Source organism: Parambassis ranga, chromosome 19 (genome assembly GCF_900634625.1).
Source record: "Parambassis ranga chromosome 19, fParRan2.1, whole genome shotgun sequence".
NCBI lineage: Eukaryota > Metazoa > Chordata > Actinopteri > Ambassidae > Parambassis > Parambassis ranga.
In genome coordinates, this window is record NC_041039.1 from 6,921,375 (window position 1) to 6,949,139 (window position 27,765).

At 41.9% G+C, this 27,765-nt stretch overlaps 2 protein-coding genes across 3 annotated transcripts; both read right to left on the reverse strand.

The window, feature by feature from the left end:
• Window positions 1-1,342, reverse strand: six3b (SIX homeobox 3b). Its single transcript, XM_028431448.1, has 2 exons — window positions 648-1,342; window positions 1-139 (listed from the first exon to the last, which is right to left on the reverse strand). The coding sequence occupies exons 1-2, from the start codon at window positions 1,340-1,342 to the stop codon at window positions 1-3; spliced, it is 834 nt and encodes a 277-aa protein (XP_028287249.1).
• Window positions 1,343-6,909: 5,567 nt separating this feature from the next.
• Window positions 6,910-27,018, reverse strand: ppm1bb (protein phosphatase, Mg2+/Mn2+ dependent, 1Bb). 2 transcript variants are annotated; one of them, XM_028430617.1, is made up of 6 exons: window positions 26,630-27,018; window positions 16,221-17,063; window positions 14,002-14,119; window positions 12,987-13,098; window positions 12,244-12,301; window positions 6,910-8,198 (listed from the first exon to the last, which is right to left on the reverse strand). In XM_028430617.1, the coding sequence occupies exons 2-6, from the start codon at window positions 17,049-17,051 to the stop codon at window positions 8,169-8,171; spliced, it is 1,149 nt and encodes a 382-aa protein (XP_028286418.1). In that variant the 5' UTR covers window positions 17,052-17,063; window positions 26,630-27,018; the 3' UTR covers window positions 6,910-8,168. The 2 variants fall into 2 exon arrangements, with proteins under 2 accessions (XP_028286418.1, XP_028286419.1); XM_028430618.1 differs by lacking the exon at window positions 6,910-8,198 and adding an exon at window positions 8,255-11,074.
• Window positions 27,019-27,765: the final 747 nt, after the last annotated feature.

Sequence of the window (27,765 nt, forward strand, 5' to 3'; positions counted from 1 at the left end):
TCAGACATCCAAGTCAGAGTCACTGTCTGTTACTGAGAGAAGAGTTTCTCCATCTGCTCGCTCGGCGCTGCCGTCTGGACTGCAGTTTCCTCCGCTCAGTATACGCGCAGCGTCGGGACACATCCGGTGATGCTGCAACCTGAAAATGAAGAAAAAAAGAGCTTTAAGTGGATGTTTTTCATCATGTGGGTGTTTAGGTGCAAAAGTTCTATTTTTTATTGTTGCAGAAACTTCATAATAACAAACTATCTGTCTCGTCTGGAACCTATTCCTGCGTGGTAAGTAATTTGCACCCATTCATTCATGCCTTGGGATGATTGACCTACACACTGACCCTGAAGCAAATTATGAGTGAAAGACAGTAAAAGAAAGATCGACAGGGTCAGAAGAGGAAAACAAAAAGCTGCAAGCTGAATGGATGTGCGCTTTTACGCATGGATGGCCCTTTTACGCATAGCAGTCCGTGGAGAAGAAACTGTCCAAGGAGTAATTATGTCAAAAGAAATAATGAGAATTTGGGCCTAAATGGTTGCAAATTGTTTTTTGTCTTTTTAATTTAAAGCATGCCATTTACTATGATTGGTCTCTGCATGTGTACAACTATGACTCTCAAAAGAAAGTTTATTGCTATAGGCAAAGTCACTGACCTGTTTTTGGCTGCTGCCGCGCGGTCTCTCTGTCTCCGGTTTTTGAACCAGTTTCCAACCTGAGTCGGTGTCAGTCCGGTGGCGTGTGCCAGCTCCCGCTTTTTCCCTGGGTTGGGGTAAGGGTCCTGCAGGTACCACTCTCTCAGCAGTCCCCTTGTGCGCTCTTTGAAGCAGTGGGTCTTCTGCTCTCCATCCCAAATGGTCCGAGGCAACGGGAACTTCTTCCTTACACGGTACTTGTCTACGGGTCCGAGGGGCCGCCCCCGGAGCTTCTCTGCCTCCCGGTAGTGAGCCTCGAGCCACATCGCCTGCAGTTTACCGTGCGACGCGCGCGTAAAGCGGTGCGTCTCCAGAATGTGATAAAGCTCGCGGAAACTTCCCGTGTGATAGGCCACCACGGCGCGAGCTCGCAACACGGACTCGTGCTCAGAGATGGAGTCACGGCCGTCCGCGGTCACCGGGAGAGACCAGAGAAAGCGGGCCAGCCGCTCAATGTCTCCGGTCTCCTCCAGGGTCTCGCACACGCTGGCGATCTGTGCCGCAGAGAAGCAGAGTCCCGGAAGAGCTAGAGGAGGGCAAGCGGTGGGAGGGTCCTCCGGGGACCGAGGGCGAGGGAGAACCGGGGGCCCATCGGCAAAGTGCGGCAGGAGGAGGCGAGAGGCTGAGAAAAAGTCGAGCGGCGATCTGAACACCATCTGGATAAGTGAGTAAAACCAAAGAGGACACACACAAGAGGAGCGTTTCGGGAACAGTCTGACAAAAATCTGCTCAAGTCTGACTCTTTAGCTCACCTGGGAGTCAGGGAGGGACTCTGGATCTCACTCCTCATTGGACAGCTTGAAGCTGATGCAGGGTTGTCATGGCAGCACTGTCAATCAAACAGGATTTATCTCCCTCCTTTTAGGCACAAGCTGGACATACAATGTCTCCACTGAACGGCCCTTCTAAGTTGTTTTCACCTTAGTGGAAAACAAAACAGCCATTAAATTCAGAATCAAAGTAAAAATGCTGCATCACTTCCTCCGCTGGTAAAATAAGACTTCTGTTTCTGTTCTGTTGTTTCATCTCCTCTTGATTCCAAATCATAAATTGACTAGAAAACAAATCAGCCCTGAAGGCACACAGTAACAATCACTTTAAAATCCTAATAAACAAACCAGCTTGCAACAAAGGATATCAGGCGAACAAATAGCAAACTTCCTAAAACTGACATCCCAGCCTACTATTAACTAAATCTCATAACCTCTGTGTTCCTGCCTGTAAGCCGCTTGCATCAATAATAGCAGTAATGCTGACAGGAGCAGTGTGACTGGAAATCTCATCCCAACCTGAAAGCGTATGTTTCTCTAAGTGGTCTCCCGCCACTCTAATCACTTTTCTATTTTCTAATATCTGTAAATTCAGAGATAAGCCGATGCTCTGTCTTCATTCTGTTACCTTGGATTAGCATTGGGCCTGTACAGCCCGGTAACATTAGTGTAATGGAGCAGCATATTCAATCAACATTAACACATTTTGACTGCACTGAGCCATATGCTTTGGAGTGTGGCACCCTTTGGCATAGCTGTATATGTGTATGTGTGTGTGTGTGTGTGTTCCTCATGTTAAATCTGGGTTAGAAGAGCTGGGGTTAACTAGATATGGTCTCCAGGAAAAGCTCATTTTTGAATTGAAGAGCATTCATCAAACAAAAGTACTCTAACCTCTTCTTTACCTTCCAATTCTGTCACACATGCCCTGGTCTAAATGCCCCGGTGCAGATGTGCTGGGCGTGAAAAATGGGGTCACCCAGCTTAAAAGGGTTAATGCCAATTACCCCTAACAGACAGATGTCCCTGGAGTGTGCCAGTTTTTTCACCCACGGTGATGGCATATGGTTCATGCTTGTCAAAAGTCTTACAGTAATAAATCAAAACAAAAATATATAACATTCCCTCTACCTTAATGCTGCTTTATTGTGATTTCTGAATATGAGTCTGGGATTTACATGCATGCTTGTCTTTGATCACAGAATTTCACAGAACAACTTTTTTTATCCGTAAACATTTTTTTTGGACACTTTCTCAGTTTGTCATCCATTGTGCTTGGACACACACTCCGTGTTGCCATCACCAGGTTGCTTTCCTCTTCAGCTCTAACAAATCCACCACACACATTCACTCATTCTGTTCTACTCGAGACGGTTGTGTCTGCATTCCAGTCTCGGCATGTTATCTGTGTGTGTGTGTTGTTACAGCCAAACAATGAACAAACACACACACAACAGGCTCTCTGAGCGACAGTCATGTTCAGAGCTCCTCCAAGTTGAAAAGACATCCCTTGCATCCAAGCAGGAAGGACATGCCAAACATGCTCCAGGAAAGGCACTTGTGGTGTGTGTGTTGTGGTGATGGGGCACCATAATGGTGACAATTAAGTTACTTCAGCCACATCTCCATTCAGCTACAGGACAATTATCAGGAGGCAGAGCTGTCTTAAATGAGGTGGATGACACCTCCAGGGTAGCTGTAGGAACACCATGAGGGGATGAAGTGAATCGCCTCTGCGTCTCCTTATCCCTCATAAACAAAAGCCTGGCTCCTAATTAACCTCTCCACTGACCTCCACAACTTAACACTGACCTCTTAAGCCCTGAAACTTTAACCCCCTCGTCGTCTCTTGGAAGAGGCTGTACAGCCCCCTAACTGCCCCCCAAAGCCTCCTCCTCGTTAAGCCACTAATCACTTCCTGAGTCTTTGTTGTGCTTTTGTGCTCTTACAGAGCTCCAGGAGAGTCTGCTGCACAATGGTGGCCCAAAAGAAGGAAGGAAGGGGGTAAATTGTTGCAGACTGAGAGGGACGAATGTTAGGACATGGAAAGAATTCTTTTTATACACACTAACCTGACACTAAACTTTCAGAATGTCTGTTACCAACCATCCAATGATTAGCTGTAAGATCTGAACTCTACCAAAAAACAGCAAAATAGATCAAGTTGGAGTTTTTTGGGGACACAGAAGAAGTCAGGCAAACAGGGCTGGGGCAGGGTTGGACAGTAGCAACCGGGGTGGAAGAGCAAAGGAGTTTCACGACCCAGAGAGGTGACACCATGGCCGGAGGTTGTTGTGGGTACCTGCACAGATACAGTTCTAGTAGATACACAGCTCTGTGGTGGATCCTGTCAGAGGTCTCCTGTGTTGTGACCAGCCTTCCATCTTTTAGGCTCTTTCTGCCATGTTTGAATCCAGCAGTCTTAACTATGCTGGCAGAAATGATCACTGATGATGCCACCATGTCCTTATGGATCTCTTCGATCTGATTACCCAAAACAGAAACACCACAAAATGATTGACTTTTTAAAATAATCTCTCAAAGAGTGGAATTGCATGTGCACAAAATGAGAGCTGCACACCTTCCTGCCTGCACTGCCTGTGTGTGGTCACTGTCTGACCACATCTTGACCTCTGTTCTCAGGACTTCATGTAACTGTACCTGAGCGAGTGATCCCACCAAGGTTTTGGTGTGTAACCTGACGCCTCATTCCATGTTAATCCTGCTGGTTTACTGGTGAGGTGTTCATCCAGCTGTGTTTGGACACTCACACACAGAGATGCTCAACGGTGTATATGCATCCACACATGACAGATGGGTGACACAAACATCTTAATGCATAAACAATATAATCAGATAATTTGATTAACTGTTCCTCTGAGGTTGCTTTAAAGACTCCATAGATTAGGACAGCTAGGCCAGATGTAAGAGCAATAATGACATCATTATCCTGTGTTTTGTTAGTGTCATCTCACTAACAACACAGCAGCGACCTGACAAACAAAGACTGGCGGCCAAAAATACAAACAGCTGGAGCCTGAACAAACAGCTCTCTCAGGTTTTCCACGGCAGACACACAAGTGGTACAGACACTGTGTAATGACACAGCCACCCACACAGAGCTAATACATTCACACACTCCAGATACATAATTATGTGAACTCAGTGGGTGAAGAAAATGAAAGAGAAAGGAAAAAGTCAGATTTAAACTTTACTTACTCTAAAGAAAATTGTGTCCTCTAAACTGCAGTTCCCCCTGTGGCCCCTAGACCTCTATGTGTATGTGTCCAACTTTACAGTTCAGAAGTAAACATGTTCACAGCCTGATGCAGGGGTACATTTTATATAAATTAATTGTTTTCATAATACCAAGACTTTTACTAAGAGTGTAAGCACTTTGAGTGACCTTGCCTGTATTTTAACTAACAGAGAATTTAGATGGACTCAAATGCAGATAGATAGATAGATAGATAGATAGATAGATAGATAGATAGATAGATAGATAGATAGATAGATAGATAGATAGATAGATAGATAGATAGATAGATAGATAGATAGAGTATAATAATATATAGATAATATATATAGAATAGATATATATAGAATAATATATAATATAAAGAGATTTAATCCCACAGATTAAAAATGAATACAAATTCATTTTTGACAGGCTGGAAAACATTTACTTTAAATAATAAATAATAGATTATTAACAACATTGACAAAAGGAATTGAAAAAAATAAACATTGTCTTATAGGTTCAATATTGCGCTACATAATAAGAACTGGTTGGAATATTTTTTGGTTTTTTTTTGGGGGGGGGGGGGGGGGAAGTGGGACAACGCTGCTGAAATAAGAAGCCTTACAGAACAAAGTGAAATGCTGCTGGGGTCAGAATGAAGAGCCAAAATGAGGGAGGGAAAGTGGAGAAAGCTTGAGGGAGGGAGGAGGCACGCCCCTGTCCTGTCTGGTGTGGTTGGGGGTAATCTGGTCTAATCTGCTGGATGTTAACCTATCTGAGCAGCAAGAGCCAGATTATCCCTCTAACAATGGCCACCCGCTCATCTGCTAAATTACTCCACTCAAAATCATATGCTGAGACACACAAACACACAGGGAGGAACACACACACACAGATTTTAGGGAGCCCTCAGTAGATTACATGTCGCAGTGTGTGCTCTCCTATGAGCTCTAATTTGTTAGGTTTAAATCAAATTCACTAGAGAGCTGTTTTCTGAGCTGCCGTTTTTCTCACACAAGGTTATGGCCCTGAGTGGAAAATCCTTTCCCAGTGAAAAGACAAGAGTGGGCAGAAGAAAAGGAAGAACCTAAGTGAAAAGCACCTCCAGCATTTTTCTCCCTATAAACGAAAGCAATTCAGCTGCTGGGGTTATCCAGGTCAGGGGGATCTCAAAATGAAACAGAGAGCGGCAACCGCTGGCACTGAACATCTTTGTAGCAAAGCAAAGCTCATAATAGAGCTGCAGAGAGAAGGCGGGTTAAAAACGCATGCACCCTGTCAATGATGTTTGATGTGGCTTTGTAACAGCTACAGGTTAAAGGTTTAGGACTGACAGGGTTGGATGTTTTCACAGAAGCTGCTATTAAATCAAAACAAGAGGAGAAAGGGGAAAATGAGGAAGACGCAGCAACACAATCTTGGTTAATCATCTTGTTTTGTTGTGCCATGTAGTTCTGTATTAAAGTGAGGGAGATTAAAGATGAACCAAACCGGGGTGCACAATCACAATTTTAACAGGTCACTGTCTGCCTATTGTTTCCTCATATCAGGCTTAAAGTGGATTCCCTGGGTGACTTGGTGAGAGGGTGCGCTCCGTACCCCGCCATCAGCAAATTAAATTTACCCCTTTCACCCCACCCCACCATCCACAAAAACACACACCAGCTATTTGGATTGCTCATTCACACTGTAATACACACATACTCTGCAATCCCATAATCCCACTCCAGATTGAGAACACCTTTAAGATACGATGTGATTATGATTAGGGATTATGATCAAATTATGACAGAGTGACAGATTAGACAGGGTGTGTGTGTGTATGTGAAAGTAGGCATTTTTAATAAGCAAACATCTGTGTGGAGACTCAAGTGGGGACAGGAAATGCACAAATGTTAATTACATTAAGTTCAAAAGTTGCCTCTATGCAAGGCCAGTTAAGCATCTCTGGCTTTTGTCTGCTGGACTTGTTTTTGTATAGATATTATAGATCTTAAAGAAAATTATAGAAACTAAAAGCTATTTGATCAATTAAATCCCGGTGGTTACTTTATTTTTTTTTTGGTTGGACAAGAGACGAGTTATGAAGTTATGGAGGCTGGAAATATCATAGGCTCAGGGTTCCTGTGATATCATCTGTCTTGTAAGCGAGAATGTGGTCAACAAAAACAGGAAATGATGTCTTTTATTAAAATACACAGTCACCAGTGGATCCTTGGCAGGTATTTTATTTCATATATAGACGCTTTCTGTAATCAAATGTGAGTGCAATCAAACAACAGCAATACAAACATTATCAATGCAGTCTGAGAACCAGGAACAGGGTTAAAACAGGGAGTTCACTCACTCTATACAGCGAGCAGCTAGTAACCTCATGGACAACATTAAAAAGAAAAAACTTTCCTCTGTCAGGACAGTCTGCTGTCATGTGCACCTCCAACGATGGTGGGAAAGCCCATTGTTGGACCCCCTCCTCTCCCAACCTATACATACAGGTAGTCCAACCAGTGATACAACAGCACCCCCCTCCCCACCTAACCCACCACCTTGAAGCCATGAGTCCAACTTGCACTCGGCTCTTCAGTGAAAACGTCCTATCCCAACCCCCCATCATGATTATCATCGTCATCCTAATAGTATCAACAAAAATAGAATCCACACCATTTCCTCTTCTCACACGTCAGGAGCCTATCAGTGTCCAGAGGTCCCTCGGGTTCAGTCAACCAATGGCTGTCCATCCAGCTCGATTAGAAAACCACGTAGCTGTACATGTAGAACCAAAGTCCTCATGCAGTGCCCTGCGAAGGTGGCACATCACATACGTGCACAGGCGGAAGTGGGGGTGGGTGGTGGTTGTTTATGATTTTATGTGTCTGTGTGTGTTAGAGCGTGAGTGAGTGTGTGTGTGTGTGTGTGTCTTTTAAGGGGGAATAAGCAAGAGTGTTAGGCAATTATCAGACCCAGGAGCACACACAAAAAATGTCCAGGAGAAGAAGAATTACATACAAAGTCATTATCCACTGCCTGTCTTCCTCCTTGAAACACTCTCACACACAAATTCACTCTCTTTCACACACACAGACACTTACACACGATAGGTCCTCATGTCATTGTGAAGTCAGGTGTCCAATGTCAACATTCAAGAAAAGAAAAACACCTCAATGGTAAAAATCATCTCTACCATCACAATGCTTCAGTTCATAAAATCTTGAAATTTCTGAAAAGTGATTCTGGTTTTTCCTCCAAGTTTAAAGCAGTATGCGCATGTGTGTAGTTGTCGTCATCTTTGTCCCACTGCTGTAAACACACACACACATAACCAACATACGCACACTCACGCACTCCAGCACACACCACATGTCCTCTTTTAGTGGAGAAAGACATGGCGAAATGGAGACGCTCCCCCCTCTGGGTGGATCCACACATCACTGGGGAGGAGAGTTGGGGAGGGGGGGGTGGTTGTTGCCATGGCTACCAGGGGTCATCCAGGTCACAGGCACTCTAGGAGGGGAAAGAGATGGAGAGGGGTGTATTAGATCTGTTTTGCTTTGTCTTGCTAGCCATTACATAACGACTCGTGATGCCTTAAATAAAGTTTGAATCTGACTCCCCGTTCCTTTTTTTTTTTTTTAATCAAACTGAATGGATAATGGTGAAAGACAGTGATGTTCCCCTGCCCAGCCTGTGCAACCAGAACCTCAGATGACTCACCTTGCGGAGAATCACAAGGCCAACTGTCAGACTGAAAAACAGGGGAGGAATGGAGAGAATGGAGTCCCTACAGTCTACGCAGCTTTCCTTCTCGCTCCTCACCATCAGCTCATGCAAGTGTTTAATTTCATACCAGAATGCTGCAGCTTTGCAGTTTTTTTTAAGACAACATTTTATAATGTCTCAAAGCAGCTGAGTTACAACTAAAAGCTGACAGAGGAGAGCGAGAACGGTTACTTACTCATGTTCTGCTTTAGAGGACATATACACCACATTTCAAAAGAGCAAGGTACACTGAAAATTTCAGGGTATGGGCCTGTATCAAATGCAACCATAATACTTTAAGCGTTTAATGAAATACAATCAATTGTGCACGTTAAAATGACCCATTTGGTACAGGACCCCTAAAGACAGGAAAACTAAGCAGTCAGTTTACAGTGAGATACTCATACACAGATCATAGCATTATACCTCAAATCCTTTTTATTTGTTCATTTGCAGGATTGACTCGTCCCACATAACTGCATACAAATACAACTCATACATACACAAACACACACACACACACCCAGTGTTCAGCGTAACCTCCCATCTGATAGCTAAGTGCTTTAGATATTGAAAAGATAAGTGCTCTGCAAGCATTGCCAAGCTTATATGGACTCACAATAACCCGTTTCTACCCACTTAAACACAGCAGGCTGAGCAGTGTCATTTTAAACTGGCAGTAACACAACCAGCAAGGGCTGTCATACCGCCACAGTTGCCACAGGAAGATGAAAACTTCACTTTATAAGGCCTGAACTGGTCATCATGGCTCAAAATAGGTAGATAACTTTTTAGTGCAATTACTGAATGATGACTGAATGTAGAAAAAACTTTGCAACTTCAGAAAACACACACAAAGTCAGATAAAACATACGAAAACATCTACGAATATCAATGTGACAGTGGATATCCTCAAACGTAACCCAATACAGATGCATGCAGCAAGTGGCACAACTGTCAATGGAAATGATTCCAGGGTTTTGAAGTATTTCAATTTGGCACTAGTTTTTGGAAATGGGGTGAAACATAACTTTTATTATTTATGGTTATATTATCCCTTGGCTTGTTTTAAACCTGTCCATTTAAATAATCGGACCGAATCGCTGTCTTATGGTTTGCACTGCTTGCAGTTTTTTTAGTACTGTGAGGTTACGCACTGTCAAATTGATGTGGCTGATTAGTTTCTGTTTGCCTATTTGAATAGGTTCTCTTAGCTTACACTGAACTGGCCTCCGCATTAGCATTCAATAGTTAACATGTAAGCAGAGCACAGAATGTTTTTAAACTTGAGCAAAATGTTAAGTTTTAATTATTAACTTGTCAGGCTCAGCGTTACACAGTGCTGAAAATTCAGCTGTGCTTTGAACCAAATGAACCATCATGCTAATATGCCTCTGATAGCCTAAATCAAAAACAGTCCACCTCACTTGATGTAGTGCCTGAGCAGCTGCTGTATATAAAGAAAAAACTATGTTAAAAATTAATACTGCTGGAAGCAAAATTACCCTGAATTGTGTAACTTTTCAGTACAATGCACCTTGCAGAGCCCACTAGAATTTAATGGACACATTAACACCTGAATAACAGGAAATTTGGTGATATGATGAATGTAAAGAATGTTTTAGTGCATGCTGATATATAGGTCAAAACTGGTACAAAGTACCACAAACTGTCAAAAACAAAACAAAACAAAACAAAATCAGTAGTGTTGATTGGTCTTTTTGCTCACTCACACAAACACACATACAAACAGATACACGTTTAGAGTCTGTAGATGGCCTGGAGATGGTGCAGTTCAGGGTGTATCCTTTCCTTTATTAGTTTATTCATTCTAAGCATGTAATCGTTGGGGGAGGAGGGGCAGGGAGAGGTGGGGGTCAGCCATAAGCAAATAGTGGGAAATGTAGGCCAGATAATGCAAGGTGCACCTTAGCTTCAACAGCCCACTTTCGCACGTAGTAATAAATTGTTTTCTACTGTAAACATCAGCCAGTGCGGTCATGTTGTATGAGTGACCTACATGTTGGGGAAACCAAGTTAAGGTGGACAGGAGAAACAAAAGAAGAAAATAAAGGTGTATTTGACTCAGGAGCAGAATTTGAATGGACAGAATGACCGTGTTTGTTTCAATTGAATAAGTAGAATATTTATGAATAATTATGAGCTGGAAATAACCAAAGTGCCCATTCAAGTTCTGTGACAAGGGAAAGAGGAGGAGAGGTCATAGCACATTGGACTAGAGGATGGATGAGCGGGTGGGGGGGTATGCGGGCGGGTGCTCAGTCAGAGGAGCGATCAGATGTTAGGGCGGGCGCATCTTGGATGGCCTCCAACTCCGCAGTGGTGGGTGTGGGCGGGGGCGAGGGGGGAGAGGGAGGGGAGGCGGGCTGCTCCGGGTCGTCATCGTCGCCATCGTCGGAGGTCCTCCTACTCTCCCCTGCATCCTCGGCAGCACTCTCCCCTCGCAGGTGGTAGGCAGCCAGGGACTCCTCCAGCACCATGCGGTACTGCCCCCGGTGGTGCAGGCGGAACTGCCGCAGAGCCTCCAGCAAATGAGCTGCCGTGCTTCCACCTCCCTCCTCACTCTCCTCCTCCTCCTCCTCCTCTCCCCCCGCACAGGCCTGAGGTGACACGCCAGGGTCAGACTCTGCAGGCACGCTCCATGGTCAAACACACATACACACATCTAAAAAAGCAGCGCCACACTCACTCTCATCATCATCGCACAAATATCTACCACACAGTAGTGTGACAATGTCAGAGACATTCTTGCACCAGTTGGACAGGTCCATGCAAACTCTACCTCTGACCCAGTGACCAACAACCCTTTGTGATATTCGCTGTGTGGTTTAACAGGGGGAGTTGGTCAGTACCCACACAGCCCAGAGAAAAGAGCCTGCAAGGTGACATTAATATCACAAACACACACACATTCACCCACTTCAGATCTGACACTGATCTGTGACATTGATCTATTCCTAACAGATATAGGATGTGAGGTACACATCTAGGGTTTAAAATTGCCTGAACTTGAGACAAAATAAAGCTACGATTAATAACCGTGTTTGTTTATTTCTGGAGAGTCAAATTGTGTACCATGTCAAGCATCTGCTTGAAGTAAATAAATGTTTTGGTAGGTGTTCAAACGTCTAAAATGTGCATAACTGTCTTACCTCCTCACAGGACAGATAGATGAAGTTTGATATTTCACAAATGACATGAGAATCCCAGCCTAACCAGCTAACGTCATTTTGGCTGTTCCCTTATTTGTATAAACCTGAGGTCTGTATCCCTATGGACATGTTTCACTAGGGATATCCTTTGCTGGGCAGTGACAACAGTTAAAGTCTAATACTAGTTTATCAAGTCCATTACCAAATATATTATATCATCTATTTGGCCTAACAAGATAGTTTCAATCAAATTGCAGTATGAAATCCTCTATTATTAACTTCTGTTACATTGTAAAGCAGGTCCAGGGAGCAACAAAAAGCTTAAAGGTTCAACATGTCTTGTGGGGTCTCACTTCATATTATCATATGTTCTTTCTGTAACATTGAAACGTTCCGCTCAGAGGTTTAGTGCTTTTCAACATGAAATGCAGTCAATTGAGTTTCACTGAGCTCACCAAGGTTATTCAGAGTATTGCTCACCCTCCCCTTTACACTAAACCACATTCTTTTTCTCTCACACACACAAAAGGGTGTCCTTGTCTGGGCTGTGTTTATATAGCCATGATGAGTGAGGGTGAAAAGTCGAAAAGGTGAGGGGTTTAGAAAGATCAACTCACCCCTTCCTCTTCTCTGTGAGGATTCAGCTTGTTGTACACCGCCTCAATCACACTGCGCCTGCAAACACACAAACAGCACACAATTCGCTGCTTAGAGTAGGTAAACAACTCCCAAACATATTACAGTGTCTCTTTATTCTGAGCAAATGTGTATTGATTTGAGAGTTTAATGGATCTAAAACGGCAACTCGGTCAATATTTGAGAATCCACTATTCATGCATTAAGAGACTGCACAATCTCTATACATGAATGCATCTCAAGCGTTCTGATGAGTGGTTTCTGTGTATTTTCTGAGCTTCCCACTACACGTGTGGTTCATGCAGTGGTGCATGTTGCTGTTTGTGCTGGCACAACATATGTTTTTCACAAAATTAGTGTATCCAAAACGTCAAAAACATTCACTGTGAAAAAAAGAAACAACATTCCAGAGAACAAGGTGGCATCGTCAAACTCTAAAAGTAACTCAAAGTATTATTTATTTAGACGGCAAAAAGAAGGGAGTTGTGACATTTAGAAAGATGTTTTCGCATTTCCAATGTGAAGACTTGCAGCTTTCTGAATGTAGAACTTTATTTCAGGTTATAGAAAAATGTGTGAGGTGTGGGATGTGAAGTGAATGATTAAATTGGCAGCTCAACAAATGAAATTAATGCTTAAAATAAAATATATATATATATATATATATATATATATATATATATATATATATGAAGAGTAGAAATGAAGTTGACTGTATATTTACTTGCTGGCCAGGCCTCCACCAGGTGGAAGGTTGGGGATGTTCTCTGTGGCAATGCTCCTTAGGACAGACACCAGGTCAGGGACTCCCGCCTCGCCGCAGTTTGACAGGAGCTCTATAAACAAACACAAAGCACTATGTTTAGAGGTTATATTGTAAAATAAGGGAGGTTGTGTTATTGAATATTATACATGCATGTCTATATGTCTATGGATGCTTAGAAATAACACACTGTGGGATGAAGTCAGACACAACACTGCCGCAGACTGGTTTCAAATATTTGAACTACCTAAAGAATATTTGCACTGTCCTGGTTATGTACATAGAATCTGAGCACAGCATGTTTCCCTGTATTTACCTTACCATACAACATTTTTCAATTATACAATATCAGTAATATTTTACATATCAGTGTACTTGATATGTAACCGTGAATCTAATAAGCAAGACTGCCCTCTAACTAACATAAGAAACGTCAGCCTAATTTGTACAAATAGAAGGATGACCCCTGACCCCTATTGGTGATATTAGGATGCTCCAATGAGTTATTATCGCTTCCCCCCACTCTGCAGCATGCCCTAATGTTTGGTTTGGTTGTTGCTAAACGAATAATACTAAGGGAATGGAGATCTACCTCTCCTCCTTGTTCTAAGAAATAGCTGAAAGAACTGGTTTCCTGTTTGTATCTCAAAGAAGTGCATTACAAACTTTCTGATGCTTACTCCAAATATCGTGCCATTTGGGGTCCCTTTATGGATCATATCAACAAAGGAGAAAGACATTCTCTACAGACGACTTAAACAGACTGGTGCACCTGGCCTGGCATGCATCCATAATCTATACTCTCCTTTGCACACTTTATTTATATAAACTGACATGTTGAATTTGATTTAGTTTTTTTGTGGTGGCAGTACTGTTACTGTACTTATTTTATCTTATTTTAGATGTTTTACTGTTATTATGTAAAAAAAAAAGAAAAAAAAAAAAGAAACGTCAGTATGTGTGAAAATGTGCTGACCCTCTACACGGGTCTCCAGGTATTTGTCCAATTCCTCTTCCTTCTTCAAAGCCTCCTCAGAAATCTTGGGAGCTGCAGGTAAACACACCAACACCACACTCATATTGTCCCTGCTCCCCTGTAGAACAAGGACAGAGACAACCAAGAGTTGTATTAAATTTATAGAATAGTACGGTTTGAATTAATGTCCCCTACACAACGGTGACACAAGATATTAGCAATGTTCTGGTTCACTTCACTAAAGCCAAAGAAAAAAATAACACAAGCATCAGTGTGTAAGAATTAAAACAGGCAATGCTAGCTTGTTGGTTCATTTTAACTAATCAGCGGTTTTAACAGTCAATGTTTAGACTTGCAGCTGTAAACCTGTTCAAACACAAAATAGACACACCCTGTGAAGTATTACGGGTCATTTTCAAGTAGCATACAGGTATGCATTATTCCAACAAACTACAGATGGCAGTAAACTCTTGAGAGGAGAAAAAATAATGACTGACCATTAATTTGTAAAAAGGACTTGACCCTCACCCAGACCACTCAAAACCAAATCATCTTGGTTAGGTTCAGAAACAATCATGGATGAATTTTAAAAGAGCCTGTCACAACTTATGGCTCTTGGCTTTTAAGCATTTATTCAGAGTGCACATAGCTATGTTGACACTTGCTGTTTTAAGCCATCAGCACTTTTGTTTTTCTAGTGAGCAAGAGCGTGTGTCAGTATCTGTTTTCAGTGATGATCAATGTGACAGTTTTTTATGGATTAATTAAGTCAGCTCTTTAGAAATCAATGAAATGAAGACCCAAGAATTTCTGATCACTTTAAAGACTTTCATCATTAACCTCTAACACTTTCATTTGACTGGGAGTTTGTGCATTAGCACAGTCTTTAGCTGAAAGGCCACTAAGGCAGAATTTTAATTTTAATTGACATTTACTGAACACACATGCAGTTGCAGAGCGCCAGCCTTGAACCGAATGAACAGTCACCTTGTCATTACCTTGTAAAAGTCAGTGTGTTCACAATAACTTTCTGTAGGTGTACAGTGTCACATACATCACAAAAGGCAGTGGCAGCAGGAGATTTATGACAGCGTGTGGCTGTTACTTGAGATAACCCATCCAGTAAGGTAAAAATAAACCAGGCTGCCCAGTACTCACTGGTTCTTGGAGTGCCTACAACTCAAAATGAGTGTTACATGGTAGTCTGAATGATTTCTACTAAGGCAGGGATTACTGCTTTACCTTGAATCGATAGCTGAGAAGTCTAATAGGCAGGAATGGAATTTCAAGAACTAATGCATTATTCATCATCTGATTTCTAACTGAGATGTTATGTTTTAGGAAACGCAATTAGGTGCAAATATTAAACCCTGTTAAAATGACCAGTAAAGCTCAAAATTTAAGTAGTCATTATTTTGCACGTGCATCATAATAGCGGATATAACCAGCATGATCCTACGTGTGTCCTCAGTAGGCATGGGATGGTTCAGGAAAAAAATCCAAACCGCTCGGTGTCTCGGTGCAGGGCGTGTGTTTTGTTTGTTTCAGGACATGCGCATCAAGTAATGCAGGGAGGCATTTTTCCCCCACTGGCACAGTGATGAAGTGTTGCCAATTTGGTGACTCTCACTAAATCTGGTGACTTTACAAATCTTTTTTTGTCAAAAGCGACTCGCAACAAATCTAGCAACTTTGTCTGGTGCGACCTTGAGCTCAAGTCGCACAAGAGCTTCGCAGTCAGGGCAGAGCACACCACTGCCAGCTGTCACTTGTCCCGTCATGGCTTACAGAGCGGGATGTAAAATCATATTTTATTGGTAAAAAACAAACAAACAAAAAAAACAGTGGTAGTTCGAACACTATCAATTATGCAAATTATGCTCCTTTTTTACTGAGGAGTTGGCAACACTGGAGCATCTCTCTGAAGCACAAACACAAGTAGTGACAGAATGGAAACTTCAGAGGGGCAACAGCAGCAACACCATGTAATAACTGATTCTTAATTGTGGTAAATGTTGGATAATAAGGCTATATATTTTATGCTGATCTATGGTATTTCCAGAGTGTTAAAAAAGTTAAAAAAAAAACTCAACAATGTAAACTGAACTGAAAATTGTGACCTCAAAACCCTGAAATAAGCCGAACTGTGGATTTTGTTCACCGTTCCACCCATAGTCCTCACCATCAGTGTATTATACATCATGAGAAAAACAGCTTACCTTATGCAGACAGGTGTCCACCACTGAGTTACAGACTTTCTCCAGGTCATCACACACCAGCAGTCGTGAGTGGACAAAGTCACACAGCTCCTCGTTGGACATGACATCCCAGATTCCGTCACATGCCAGCACCACAAACTCGTCTCTTTCTGCCGCCCGCTCCAACACACACACCTCAGGTTCAGGGCTCACCAGCTGCTCTGTGGGGCCCTTGCCATCCACACATTTGTAGTCGTAGTCCCCCAGGGCCCGGGACACAGCCAGGGAGCCGTTTACCCTCTGGATCATGACTGAGCCGCCAGCATTCTGGATGCGCTCTTTTTCGCGAGGGTTGCAGGGCTTGTGGTCCTGGGTGGAGAAGCCCACCTTGCCGTCCCGACTCAGCACAGCTCGCGAGTCTCCACAGTTAATGAAGTAGAGGTGGTTCGGGCTGAGCAGCACACACACAGCTGTTGATCCACTGCGGTCCAGCCCCTGCCGCAGGTCAGAGAAGCTGCGCATATACTCGTCAATGTTCAGGAAGCCCGAGCGGATGCCATCCTTGACGCCTTCCACGGAGCCAGGCCCTGAACCAAAGTCAGCCCCTCCTGACAAGATGTGCTCCAGCAGGTGGGCGGAACAGTAGTTGGCCACCCGGGAACCTGCATGGCCATCATAGACAGCAAAGAAGGACCAGTCGGTGAGTCCATGGGGAAGGCCCACCACAGCAGTGTGGGCATCCTCCATTTCCACCCGCCAGCCCTGCATGGAGCTCAGGCCGTAATGCAGCCCATTGCCCTCGCCGTGGGCACTATGTTTCTCCGTCTTCGGCTTGTCCAGGAATGCACCCATTGCTGCCTATAGCTGGAGATTAAACAAGAGAAGAAAGAAACATTAGAATGAATGCTGCAACATCACCAGCATGGAGAAAATAACTTTTATTCCAAAGCATTACTTTGCCAATAAAAGTTAAAGCAAGCAACTGATTAATGATATATTACTATTTGTATATAATGAAGCCTATATGGTAAACAATTTCCTTTAGATCTTCCTGTAAATCATTATTTGATGTCAGTAGTTCAGTAGGCTGCTGCATACTGTGAATACAGAGCACTTTTAATTACTGAACGGATGGAGAGAGCAGAGAAGACAAAGATAGCAGAGGAGGGACCACAGAGTCGAGGATTACACAGCAGCTACAAAGCTCCTTTGAGCTCACAGAGCCTCCCTCAACACAAGGTAACTAATACTACTAGTTAACTTGCTGGCAGGAAATAGTGTGACATTACTGAATCAGCAAGGTTTTAAATTCTCCACTGTCAGGAGATGAAAAGGAAATTACATCTGACTTAGAGTAGATTTGGTACATAAGCTGTCCATTCAAAGCTGCATGTTCTCTTTAAACACAAGTTAATCACAAACGCTGAAGCTGACTGAGCTGGTCCAACAAATATTGTAAAGCTGTAAAGCTCACTTTACCTACAGCTCAAATAAATTAGGCTGCATTTATGTATTTTGTAATATACTTTTCCCTCTTTTATCAAGTGTGACATATAGCAGCCCCATATAATCTTACTCATCACAACAATAAAAAACAATATCTGAACTAGAAAGTAATTATTATATGTAAGTGTTGTAAATAATATACTGTGATGTATCTTTAGTTGAGACAAAGGTATTCACATTATGAATAAGTCTACCAGGACTAATGCACTAATTTGTCTAGTGTAGTGACAAAAAAAAACTTTTCTGCAGTGCAGCCTTCCCGGCCTTATAAACTGTCACCACACTACCTTCATCTATTAAACTTGAATTGTGCAACAATGCAAGTGCCACTGTGTCATATTTGTGTACACAAACACACAAGTCAGTGGCAGGGTTTTCATTTCTGTTAATGTTGGTATCTTACAGAGACCTTGAAGGAGATAAAGAGCAGATGTTATGTGAAATTCAATCAAAATATTTTTTAGGTGTCGGCAGGTGAAGATGATCTGTTGTCGGTAACAACCTCCAAATACAACAGGATCCTCTTGGTTCAGCAGAAGAAAATGTGTGTAGTAAACATGCCTTGCTTCTAAATGGACCAATGCAGCCTATGAGTCCACCACTCACAGCTGTTGGAGTCTGTTGCAGTCTTCCCCGGGAGTCTGTTCCTTCAGAATGCCTGAATTCCTCTAAAAAATGTCTACTGTACAATTTTGGTGAAATATACATATTGTATCACACCACGGCTTCAGCGTCTCCAAATGTTTAACTGCTTTTTAGTGCATCTCTGGTGTTTTGACGTTCACTTTGTTTTCCCATCATAACAATCAAATTCTGTCCTAAATGTCAGCAGCTGCTTCTGTATGAAGCTACTTACAATGTACTTTTCCTGGCTGCAGTTGAAGCACTCATGAGATTTTAAATCAATGAAAAAAAGTCTATTTTTTTCCCTGACATATTGATTTCTCACTCTGCATTACTTCCCACATGAGCGCTCACACGGCATGACAGGCATGTGCCCAAAAAAGGCTGTTACATGCAAGGAGTGACTACAGCTGGTTTCAGGCTAACCTGTGTGTGTGTGTTTGTGTCAGCTCTGCGCATGTGTGCAGTGTCATAGTCTATGTGCAAGAAAAAGATGATCTATAAATACACCAGGCTGGTTTAGATTTCATGACCAGGGTGAGGCAATGGGCCACATCATTCACATTTCCACTACTTTTCTTCAGTGTAATTGAAACAACAAAATGGTCCTACATGAGGCTTCCAACATTTACCACTCAGCTGCATGTTTTCATGTATTGTAAGAAAGAGAGTTTGCATATGTGCATGAGAGAAAGACAAATCTGTTATGTTCAACAGCAGTGATTCTCTAAAAATAAAACAAACACACTGCCATTGCCTAGCAACCACCCACCCTGCAGTGCAAACATCCAGGCTAAGCTTCATTCAGCGACATCCCCCTCTCTATGTCTTTCTCTCACTTGCTCTAAAAGACACACATACACACACAGCCACTTGGTGGTGAGAGGAAGGGGGCGTTGCATCATCCATCCATTAAAGCAGTTGCAGCAGCCAGACCCTGAAAAGGAGACATGTGGACTAGAAGAACAGATGCAGACACTGTGAGATTTTTCTGGTATGAATGTTACAACAGACTGCTGGAGAAAAACACACACACACACACACAAGGAATAAAATCGTCTCCAATAAGACATCAGACTGAAACCAGGAACCACTTAACCCCTCTCAAAACTGCTGTCACCTACACTGTGACCACAGGTCGAAACCAACACCCCCTGATGATAAGACACACGTCTGCCAAAAACTACTGGCTCTGAAGAGGGAAGTGGAAGGTTGGGGATTACATAATGTTGCAGAGACCAAATACTGCTGTGAGAGCAGGCGCAGTCACACAGCAAAACAGCTAAAGCAATTCTGGAAGCCAGGCTAATTTGCTGCTTTCAGCACTCTCCATATGTACATATTAATAAGCTAAATTTCAATGTGACTATCCTTTTATGTTCATGCCTAACTTTACAGATACAGGCGCTGCAATGACTGCTGACGGTTTAAAGTGTTGTGGTAACCTCCATATGAAATGACGGTAGGGATGTTTCAGAACTAAGCATTACATATTAAATTTTGTAGAGAAACACCAATTAGCTGGGTCCTGCGTTCATGAATAACCATTTTAATGGCTAGATAAAAAATATGACTGTTTAAGGGGAACAGTAAAGATGTAATGATGCGCTAGATGGTTGGGTTTTACTAGGCATGGGACGATTCAGGAAACAAAGTTGGCAACACTGGCACAAGCAGTGTCCGAAAGGAAACTTCAGAGAGGCAACAACAGCAAAACAGTGTAATAACTAATTCCTAAATATGGTAAGTGCTGGATAATTAATAAATGCTATATATTTTATGCTGATCTATGGTATTTCCAGTGTTTTAGAAGTAGAAAAATCCTCAACAATGTGAACCGAACCAGACTGAAAGCCGTGACATCAGAACTGTGATACAAACTGAACCATAGATTTGTGAACCATTCCACCCCTAGTTTTTACACATCTTGGAAGTCATCCTTGCACACTGTTTGGAAAAAGCAAGCACCTTTAAAAACTTGAGGTGATTGGACAATCTGTCTATTGTGGGATGACCATAAACATGACCAAAGACCATAATCACATGTAAAACATGCTATAAGCCAGTTGTTCCTTGGAGAATGCAAACTGCTCTGAAGATGTTCCAAATGTATAACTTGAAGCCTGGCAAGATGGATTGTCTTACTGCTTCTTGACTGCTGGCCACTAGGCTAATGCAACTTACATGCGGAAGTACCGTCATCACACATGAGCCCTCCTTCTTCTGCATGTTTCACAAAGGCACCATGTGCTGCATTTGTAAATAGGACGCTCTGGCATGGGAACTTTCTGACCTTATTCAAAGTTTAAACACGCAAGCTAGGACCTCTGTGGGACTCCTGCTATTTGTTGTTTGTTACAGCTCTATATTTGTGATGAATGTCTAATTTGCATTTTCATGAATGAAATAAGTATTTGATCCCTTCACAAAACGTGCTTTAGTACTTGGTGGCAAAACCTTTGTTGGCAATCACAGATGTCAGACGTTTCTGTAGTTGACCACAAGGTTTGCACACATTTTGTCCCACTCATAAAGTCATTAATGTTTCGTGGCTTATGCTTGGCAAGTTGAACCTTCCTCCCTTTTTATGGGATTAAGGTCTGGAGATTGACCAGGCCACTCCAAGACCATAATATGCTTCTTCTCGATCAATCGTTTGTTGCCTTGGCCATGTGTTTTGGATCATTGTCATGCTGGAATACCTACCCACGACCCATTTTCAATGCCCTGGCTGAGGGGAGGAGGTTCTCACCCAAAACGGGCCTGTACATGTGCATTCTAGAGCAGAGGGACCTTGCGGGCACTGCAGAATTTCAGTCCTTCATGGCTTAGTGCGTTAACAACAGTTTTTTTTTGGTGACTATGGTCACAGCTGCCTTGAGAGAGGGCTCCCAATGTCAGCTCATTACATGTACAAAAAAACACCTGGGAGCATAAATCTTGCTGATTGATGGAGGATCAAATACTTATTTCAATAATTATTCGTTATTGTTCCGTCTCTCACTGTTCAAATAAACCTCCCACTAGGGCTGTGCGATTTGACGATAAATGATCGTGAAGGATTTGAACGTATCGGCGATCTACCAGAACGGACAGATCGTTTTATCGTCCATAGAGCATGTTCTATTAATTGCAGTTCTATGTTCGCGCAGATGCATGAGTTTTTTTTCACTTGTCCAACTCTCAGTGCGCTTGTGAACACGACCAACCAGTGACAGCCTCCCTGTTAGGAAGCTACGGCTGAAAACGAAAAGAGAACGGAGGAACTGGTCCCTAAAACGAACTCCACCTTTATGTTCGGTACTGTTTCTGCCGGCAGCAGCGGCGCGTCTTCTAAGCCTGTGTGTGTGTGTGTGCGCGCGCGACGTGTGTCGCAGTGGAAGGGCCGTGTGTATACGAATGTATTATAATGCTACGAGCACGTACGCGCCCACCTCTCTGAACATTACCAGCTCGTTATATTCAGGTTCGCTGCTGTTGTGCCATCAGCAGCTCTTCTACACCTGTGTGTGTGTGTGTGTGTGTACATCAGATGCAGACAGAGGCAACAGCTAATGACGTCACCAAAACAATAACTCAGGCATTTGATGAAGAGGCTCCAGGAGGACTCTAGTAAACGGTGGACAGAGGTGACAGCAGCAGCTCCGTTTGTCCTTAGATATGATTCCCATTAAAGTTTGATCATTTGTTCTAAATCACATTGAACTTTAGGAGTTACTTACTTAATACTTTACAGAATTACATTAGTCTTCTTTTTAACCTATTTGAAATAAAACTTTATTTTTGTTCTGTAAGTTATTTAAATTTTCATGTGTATTGAAAACTAACACTGAGTGCACGTTATCAGAGTTGTTGTTTGCCTTTAAAATCTAGCTACCTGACGTCATTTACACAGAAACATGCAAATTAGTGTCAATGTAAAAACAAATCGTGATAAAATCGAGATCGTGATTTTATCATTAAAGAATCATGATATAAAATCTTTGCCATATCGCCCACCCCTACCTCCCACTGAAAATATAGACTGATCATTTCTTTGTTAGTGGGCAAACTTACAAAATCAGCAGAGGTTCAAATAAACTGTACATAGACAGTTTTGCCATGTGGTTATTGTGTCATGAGCAAATCAAACTAAAAAACATCCCCATGTTTAATATAAGTGTCTCTGCCCCTCTCACACCTGCAGCATCTCACAAAATATACAGGTCAAGTCAAGAGGATCGTGTGCGATATATCACCAACATGGCATTCACCTTGGCAACAAAATTACATCAAGATTTCACTTTACTAACAACTGCTGCCTAAAACACCTCAACCAAGAAAAACAGTGGAAATTCTGTCATGTAGAATATATATTTTGCAGTGGGTTTTAGGAACAGTATGAACACCTGACATGCTCACATGATTTTTCTTTATATTTGCATGGTGAAGAAAGCTGTCAAAGCACCACTAGAGTGAACTAACAGATCCAGAGAGGACTGTGGGATAGTGAATGAGGACTGCAGAGGATACACCAGGTCACATTTCACAGCCGCATTTGGAGGAGTCTCTGGAATGGGACAGCCTAGTGACACAGTGACGTAGTCAGTCTTAAATTACGAACTTTGAAGCAGGACAACCCTGAACTGGGACACAGCTCATGTTGTGTAATTGGTCCTGGTGTAACTGTAATGCCTTCTGAAGCCACACCTTCCATACCTACATCTACTCACACCCCTTAACATAATGCTACACATTCAAAGGTGTCTTCTTAGAATCTTATCTGACAGTCTAAACAAAGGCTCCTGCTGAAAGCACCCTAACGTTGCCTAGCCTTAGGTTTTACATTTCTTTCATTACACAAATAACACAGGAGCACATCTTTAACCTGTATCTGCCCTTTATGCATATAATCTGCAACACTGCATGAAGGGTTAACTTTACCAGTTGTACATAGGGCTCCTCTATACTTGGCACATATTTTCAAAGAAAACCGTTTACAAAACTAAGCTAATGGTGACGCCAGTATATTTAAGGAATCCTCAGTGAGTGTGACAGTGAAAACCACAAACACACAACTTATTGAGACTCATGAAGTCTGAGGTGGAACCATATAAAAGGTGAAGAAATTAAACTACTGTAGTTCTATTTTCCTTACTGTACTACTTCACACAACACAGTAGACCACAATGTCTTCTTTAGTGCCATGTATGGCCGGGTGATAAAAGAATCAACATGGCTATCAATACAACGTGGCTGACAATGAATCAAACCCTAACCCTAACCTAGGATGCAAATTATCGATTCATTAATTACATGTGCACAGCCCGTTTACAGTGAGGGCAAGTTTTTTAACAACAATTAATCGATAGTCAATTCATGGTTTACATCCCTAACCCAAACCCATGTTCACACAAACAACACAAAAGTCAATGAGAATATTGTAGCACCAAACCAGTCATGTGGCCAAGTAATAACAATCACATAAGGTTATGTTGATGCACACAGCACAGAGCGCAGGAGCATCAGCCACCAGTAGCACATACTGATATTCGACCTACTGCCACCATGCAAATCTGTACATCAGGAGTAGACAGAAAATGTTAACAAAAACTTGATCATCAGCGTTAATGAAAAATGAGTGCAACGTGCAGAAGATGCGGAGAGTCTTCAAAAGGTGCATCCACTGAATTTTGTAGCAGAGCATATGAACGAAGCCTGAGTGGGTCGATGTTGGACGGAGTGCAGAGTGGCTTTTTCAAAGGAAGGAGCGTTGTCCTATGTTCCACACCAATTTTGCATCGGTACAGCTCACACCACAAGTCTTGGGCATGCCAAACCCTCCCACAGGGCAAGGAGAGGACAGAGAAGCATTAAATGACAGCAAATGGTTTTCGTGGTGAGCAGCTTAATTTGGTGCAAGCCTGGGATGAGACATATAGATATTTTGGATATTTAAAGACAAGCACATTGGTGTGCACCGAAACTGTGATCTGATTGAAACTGATATATATAGGTATCAACTAAAATAAAACTTTGATCAGATTTTTCTCACATCTCCAACCACCAGTGAAATATATTCACATGACCCATCAGATCGAGCCCCTTGATTCATGGGCCAAGCATTCACACCATTGGACCAATCAGACAAATCCAGAGCAGGCTAGCTCTGAATACATAGTGCTGGTAAGGTTAGCTTGCAGGATGGATGAAGAAATGTGGGTGTGCCTGAGCTCAATATGAAACACAAAGCATCAATGCTCAAATATAAACAGCAAGCCAGCCTCTAACTATTGTGATACAGTTTACATTTTGGAATATCAGTTCCACTTCCAGTGCCAGTAACATATAAAAAAGCAAAACAAAAACACTGTTAGTAGGACCTACTTATTAAAATATTAAGTGAAACTTCTTTACACCAGTGCATTTTCTATAATGGATGACCCATTTTTAACAAGCACCTTGTGATGCTTCCGTTCCATCAGTGCACAGCAAAGACCAATAAGAGCTTAGTGACTGTCTCAGTCTCCTACAGACACTATGTTTCATCTGCTCCTCAGTCTTTAAACACTGACTGCTGACTCAGATAAGATTATCAGCTATTGAACTCCTCCCATATCTGCCTATCAGGGTAAGGCCCAACACCAAGTGATGTCATATACCGGTCACCTGGGCACCTTATCGCAATCTGATATACAGGACAAGGTGAGAAGGGTGGCTACATTTCAGCACTGCACAATACAAAATTGATGATGAAATTTTAGCATATGATTTGATGGGCAATTCAGAACAGCTTAATAATATGGATAACTTGACGGTCGGATTTTAAAGATTATAAAATACATTACAATAATGGAATGAGAATGAGACTTTGTCCTCTTACCCTTAAAATCTCAAGAAACATGTTTCTCCAAGAAGGAGAATGGTTAGCAGAGTAGAGATTGTCAGGGAATAAACGATCAAACTTTCCAATGTACCAAACACAATTGAATTGAAAAATAGATTTGTAGAAGAAAGTTCAAGTAGTAAACAGCAACAAGTTCTGTTTTCTGTCAATAAGAGTAATATAACTATAAACATCAATAGCTCCTACAAATTCAAATTCAACTAATATTTTAAATTTAACCCATGTCTAAGGTTTTTGTCAATTAACCTACAGTCCCCTAATAATTTATTTATAGAAATGATATAGAAAGATTTATAATTATTATTATTATACAATCATGGGACATCAATGTCTGTATGCTGCCATAAATACATTCTCAATTGTTGTAACTGTGTAATAATTACCACTTAAAAAAAGTTTATACAGTACATGATCAATTTCAGTTATTCATAATTATATAGTTATACAACATATCTACGCTTGCTATATGTCGTTACAGTGTTAATATCTTAGTTAATATGAAATATTTTCGGTAAATAATGAGAAAGTAGAGAATCAGTGGTGTGTTGGGAGGAGCAGTGCTGATGTCGCAGTGAATCAAAAGCACCAGTAAACGCCTTGTGAATATGATTGTCTAATGTGATCACAGTATATAGACAGAAACATTTCTAGATAAATACTTCTCATAAAAATGCGCCCTTGTGGCTGTAATTACCCTCCAGAAGCGCAGCATGCACATCAGAACACACTGTACCTGCTGCCACTACATGCATGTACTGCTATACAAAATAATGTTAATCAACTCTGAAGGTTATTTTTGCTATTAAGCTAATGTTAGTAAACCTATTTTTTTTAAATATGTCATACCGTTACATGTACCATTTGGCTGCAAAGCTAACGTCACATAGCTAACCAGTGACACCCATTTGACAAAGTCCGCTAAGCTGTCATTAGCTAGTTATAGCTTGTATAAGCTATAACATTACCATGCTAGATTAGCTCGCCTGGGACCAGACTAAACACTGGAGACTATCATACACAGTTAACATAAGTATCACGTTAAATTCGCTTCATTCATAAATGGCTTCCTAACGATGACTGTGCCCAAGTTACAAACTTCTCAACAAGGGTCAGGATTTAGTTTGGCTAAATCTACGCTGGGTTTACTGCACAACACATTTTATGCTACATTAACCAAGTGACTGATTTTGGAAATGCGTTTCTGTGTTAAATACCAATCCACTGACCACATGCTGAACTCCATTCCATGGTCCTTCTACGGAAAGGCCTACTTCGCTAGTGTGTTGATATTAGCTAACGCTAGCTGGCATGCTAATGTTAACCTAACAGTTAGCTGTTGTTGGAGCCAACGCACATCTCCGGGTTGTCAAACTCTAGCTAATGACGTTAGCGCTCATACTAGCATGCTACTTACGTTTTCCTGCTGCTTTGCGAATGTAGATCCAATCTTGATTATTTGCTAGATTCTGCCTTTATGTGAAGATATGTCGTTATCCTAGCTATCTACGAAGCTAACGTTAGCTAGCTAGCTATGATATATTTCCTTATTTGACAAAAAAATAATTGAGATTGGCCTCAGATGAGCGGCGATAATTCCTTTCTCGGTGGTTCCCTGCTTGGACAGCGTTGATATGTAAGCATTTTTGACGCCCGTTCTGTCTCTCACAATAAATGAAGACAATTCCGATCGTTCCAAAACAAATATGGACACTGAGAATTGGTTATATTATACAACACGGACAAATCTAGCACTTTCTTCCATTGAAAGGCCAGAGCTATCCTTCGACTTTGGGTGCTGAACAAGAGGAGGTGTTATTTTTGGCATCCGCGCGGTGATTGGTTGCAAGGTCTACGCCAAGCGGCACTTAATTGGCTGCTTCTTCTGTCAATTAGCTCTGCCCCTGTCTAATACTACATTCGTATTGGTCAACTAGGAAGTTTTGTGATGTTCAGGGTCTGTAGTGTACACTCGGGATTTTCACCGGCATACACCGATAGCACTCTGTCTAGGCGGAATCTGACTTGAAATAGAATCACCGGACTCAGACGCACGAATTGATTGACTTCATTCTCTCGAGTAAGACTTAAAAATAGCTATTTGAAACATGGCAGCGTTGGTTTGAAATCTTTAGTTATTCTACGTCTAAAGGATTTATAAGTTACCACACAGTAGTAAGATGCAACCGGAGTCAAGACGTACAGCATGGATGAATTAAGTCTCTACAGTCTTCAACAGAAGGATGAATTGTCACTATAATCCTCTTGTAATTTTGCTATTTGCAGGATTTGCACGTAATTATTAGGCTTTGCTCAGTCCCTCGGTGTAACGTAAGCCACAAGCATGATAAAGATTTCCCTCTCAGGGAAAATCGTATCAGATTGTATTGGTCAGGCCAACGTGTTGTCATAAAAAAAATTTCTAGTCTTCATTCTGTTCTCTTGGATAATTACTTGAAATGCTCACCATCACACACTTTTCCCACACAGTGTCTTCATTGAACTGTATCTTTGTCTTTCTTTGTGGGTATTGTTGCTTCTTGTCTGGTTGTC

What these genes read in the sequence shown, in the direction of transcription:
- six3b (XM_028431448.1), bottom strand. Translation starts at nt 1,342, where the DNA reads ATGGTGTTCAGATCGCCGCTCGACTTTTTCTCAGCCTCTCGCCTCCTC. An exon ending in GCGGCAGCAGCCAAAAACAG is followed by an intron (nt 140 to 647) that starts GTCAGTGACTTT and finishes CTTCATTTTCAG; the next exon opens with GTTGCAGCATCACCGGATGT.
- ppm1bb (XM_028430618.1), bottom strand. Translation starts at nt 17,051, where the DNA reads ATGGGTGCATTCCTGGACAAGCCGAAGACGGAGAAACATAGTGCCCAC. An exon ending in CCTGGAGACCCGTGTAGAGG is followed by an intron (nt 13,099 to 14,001) that starts GTCAGCACATTT and finishes GTTTGTTTATAG; the next exon opens with AGCTCCTGTCAAACTGCGGC. An exon ending in CTCACAGAGAAGAGGAAGGG is followed by an intron (nt 11,075 to 12,243) that starts GTGAGTTGATCT and finishes GTGTCACCTCAG; the next exon opens with GCCTGTGCGGGGGGAGAGGA.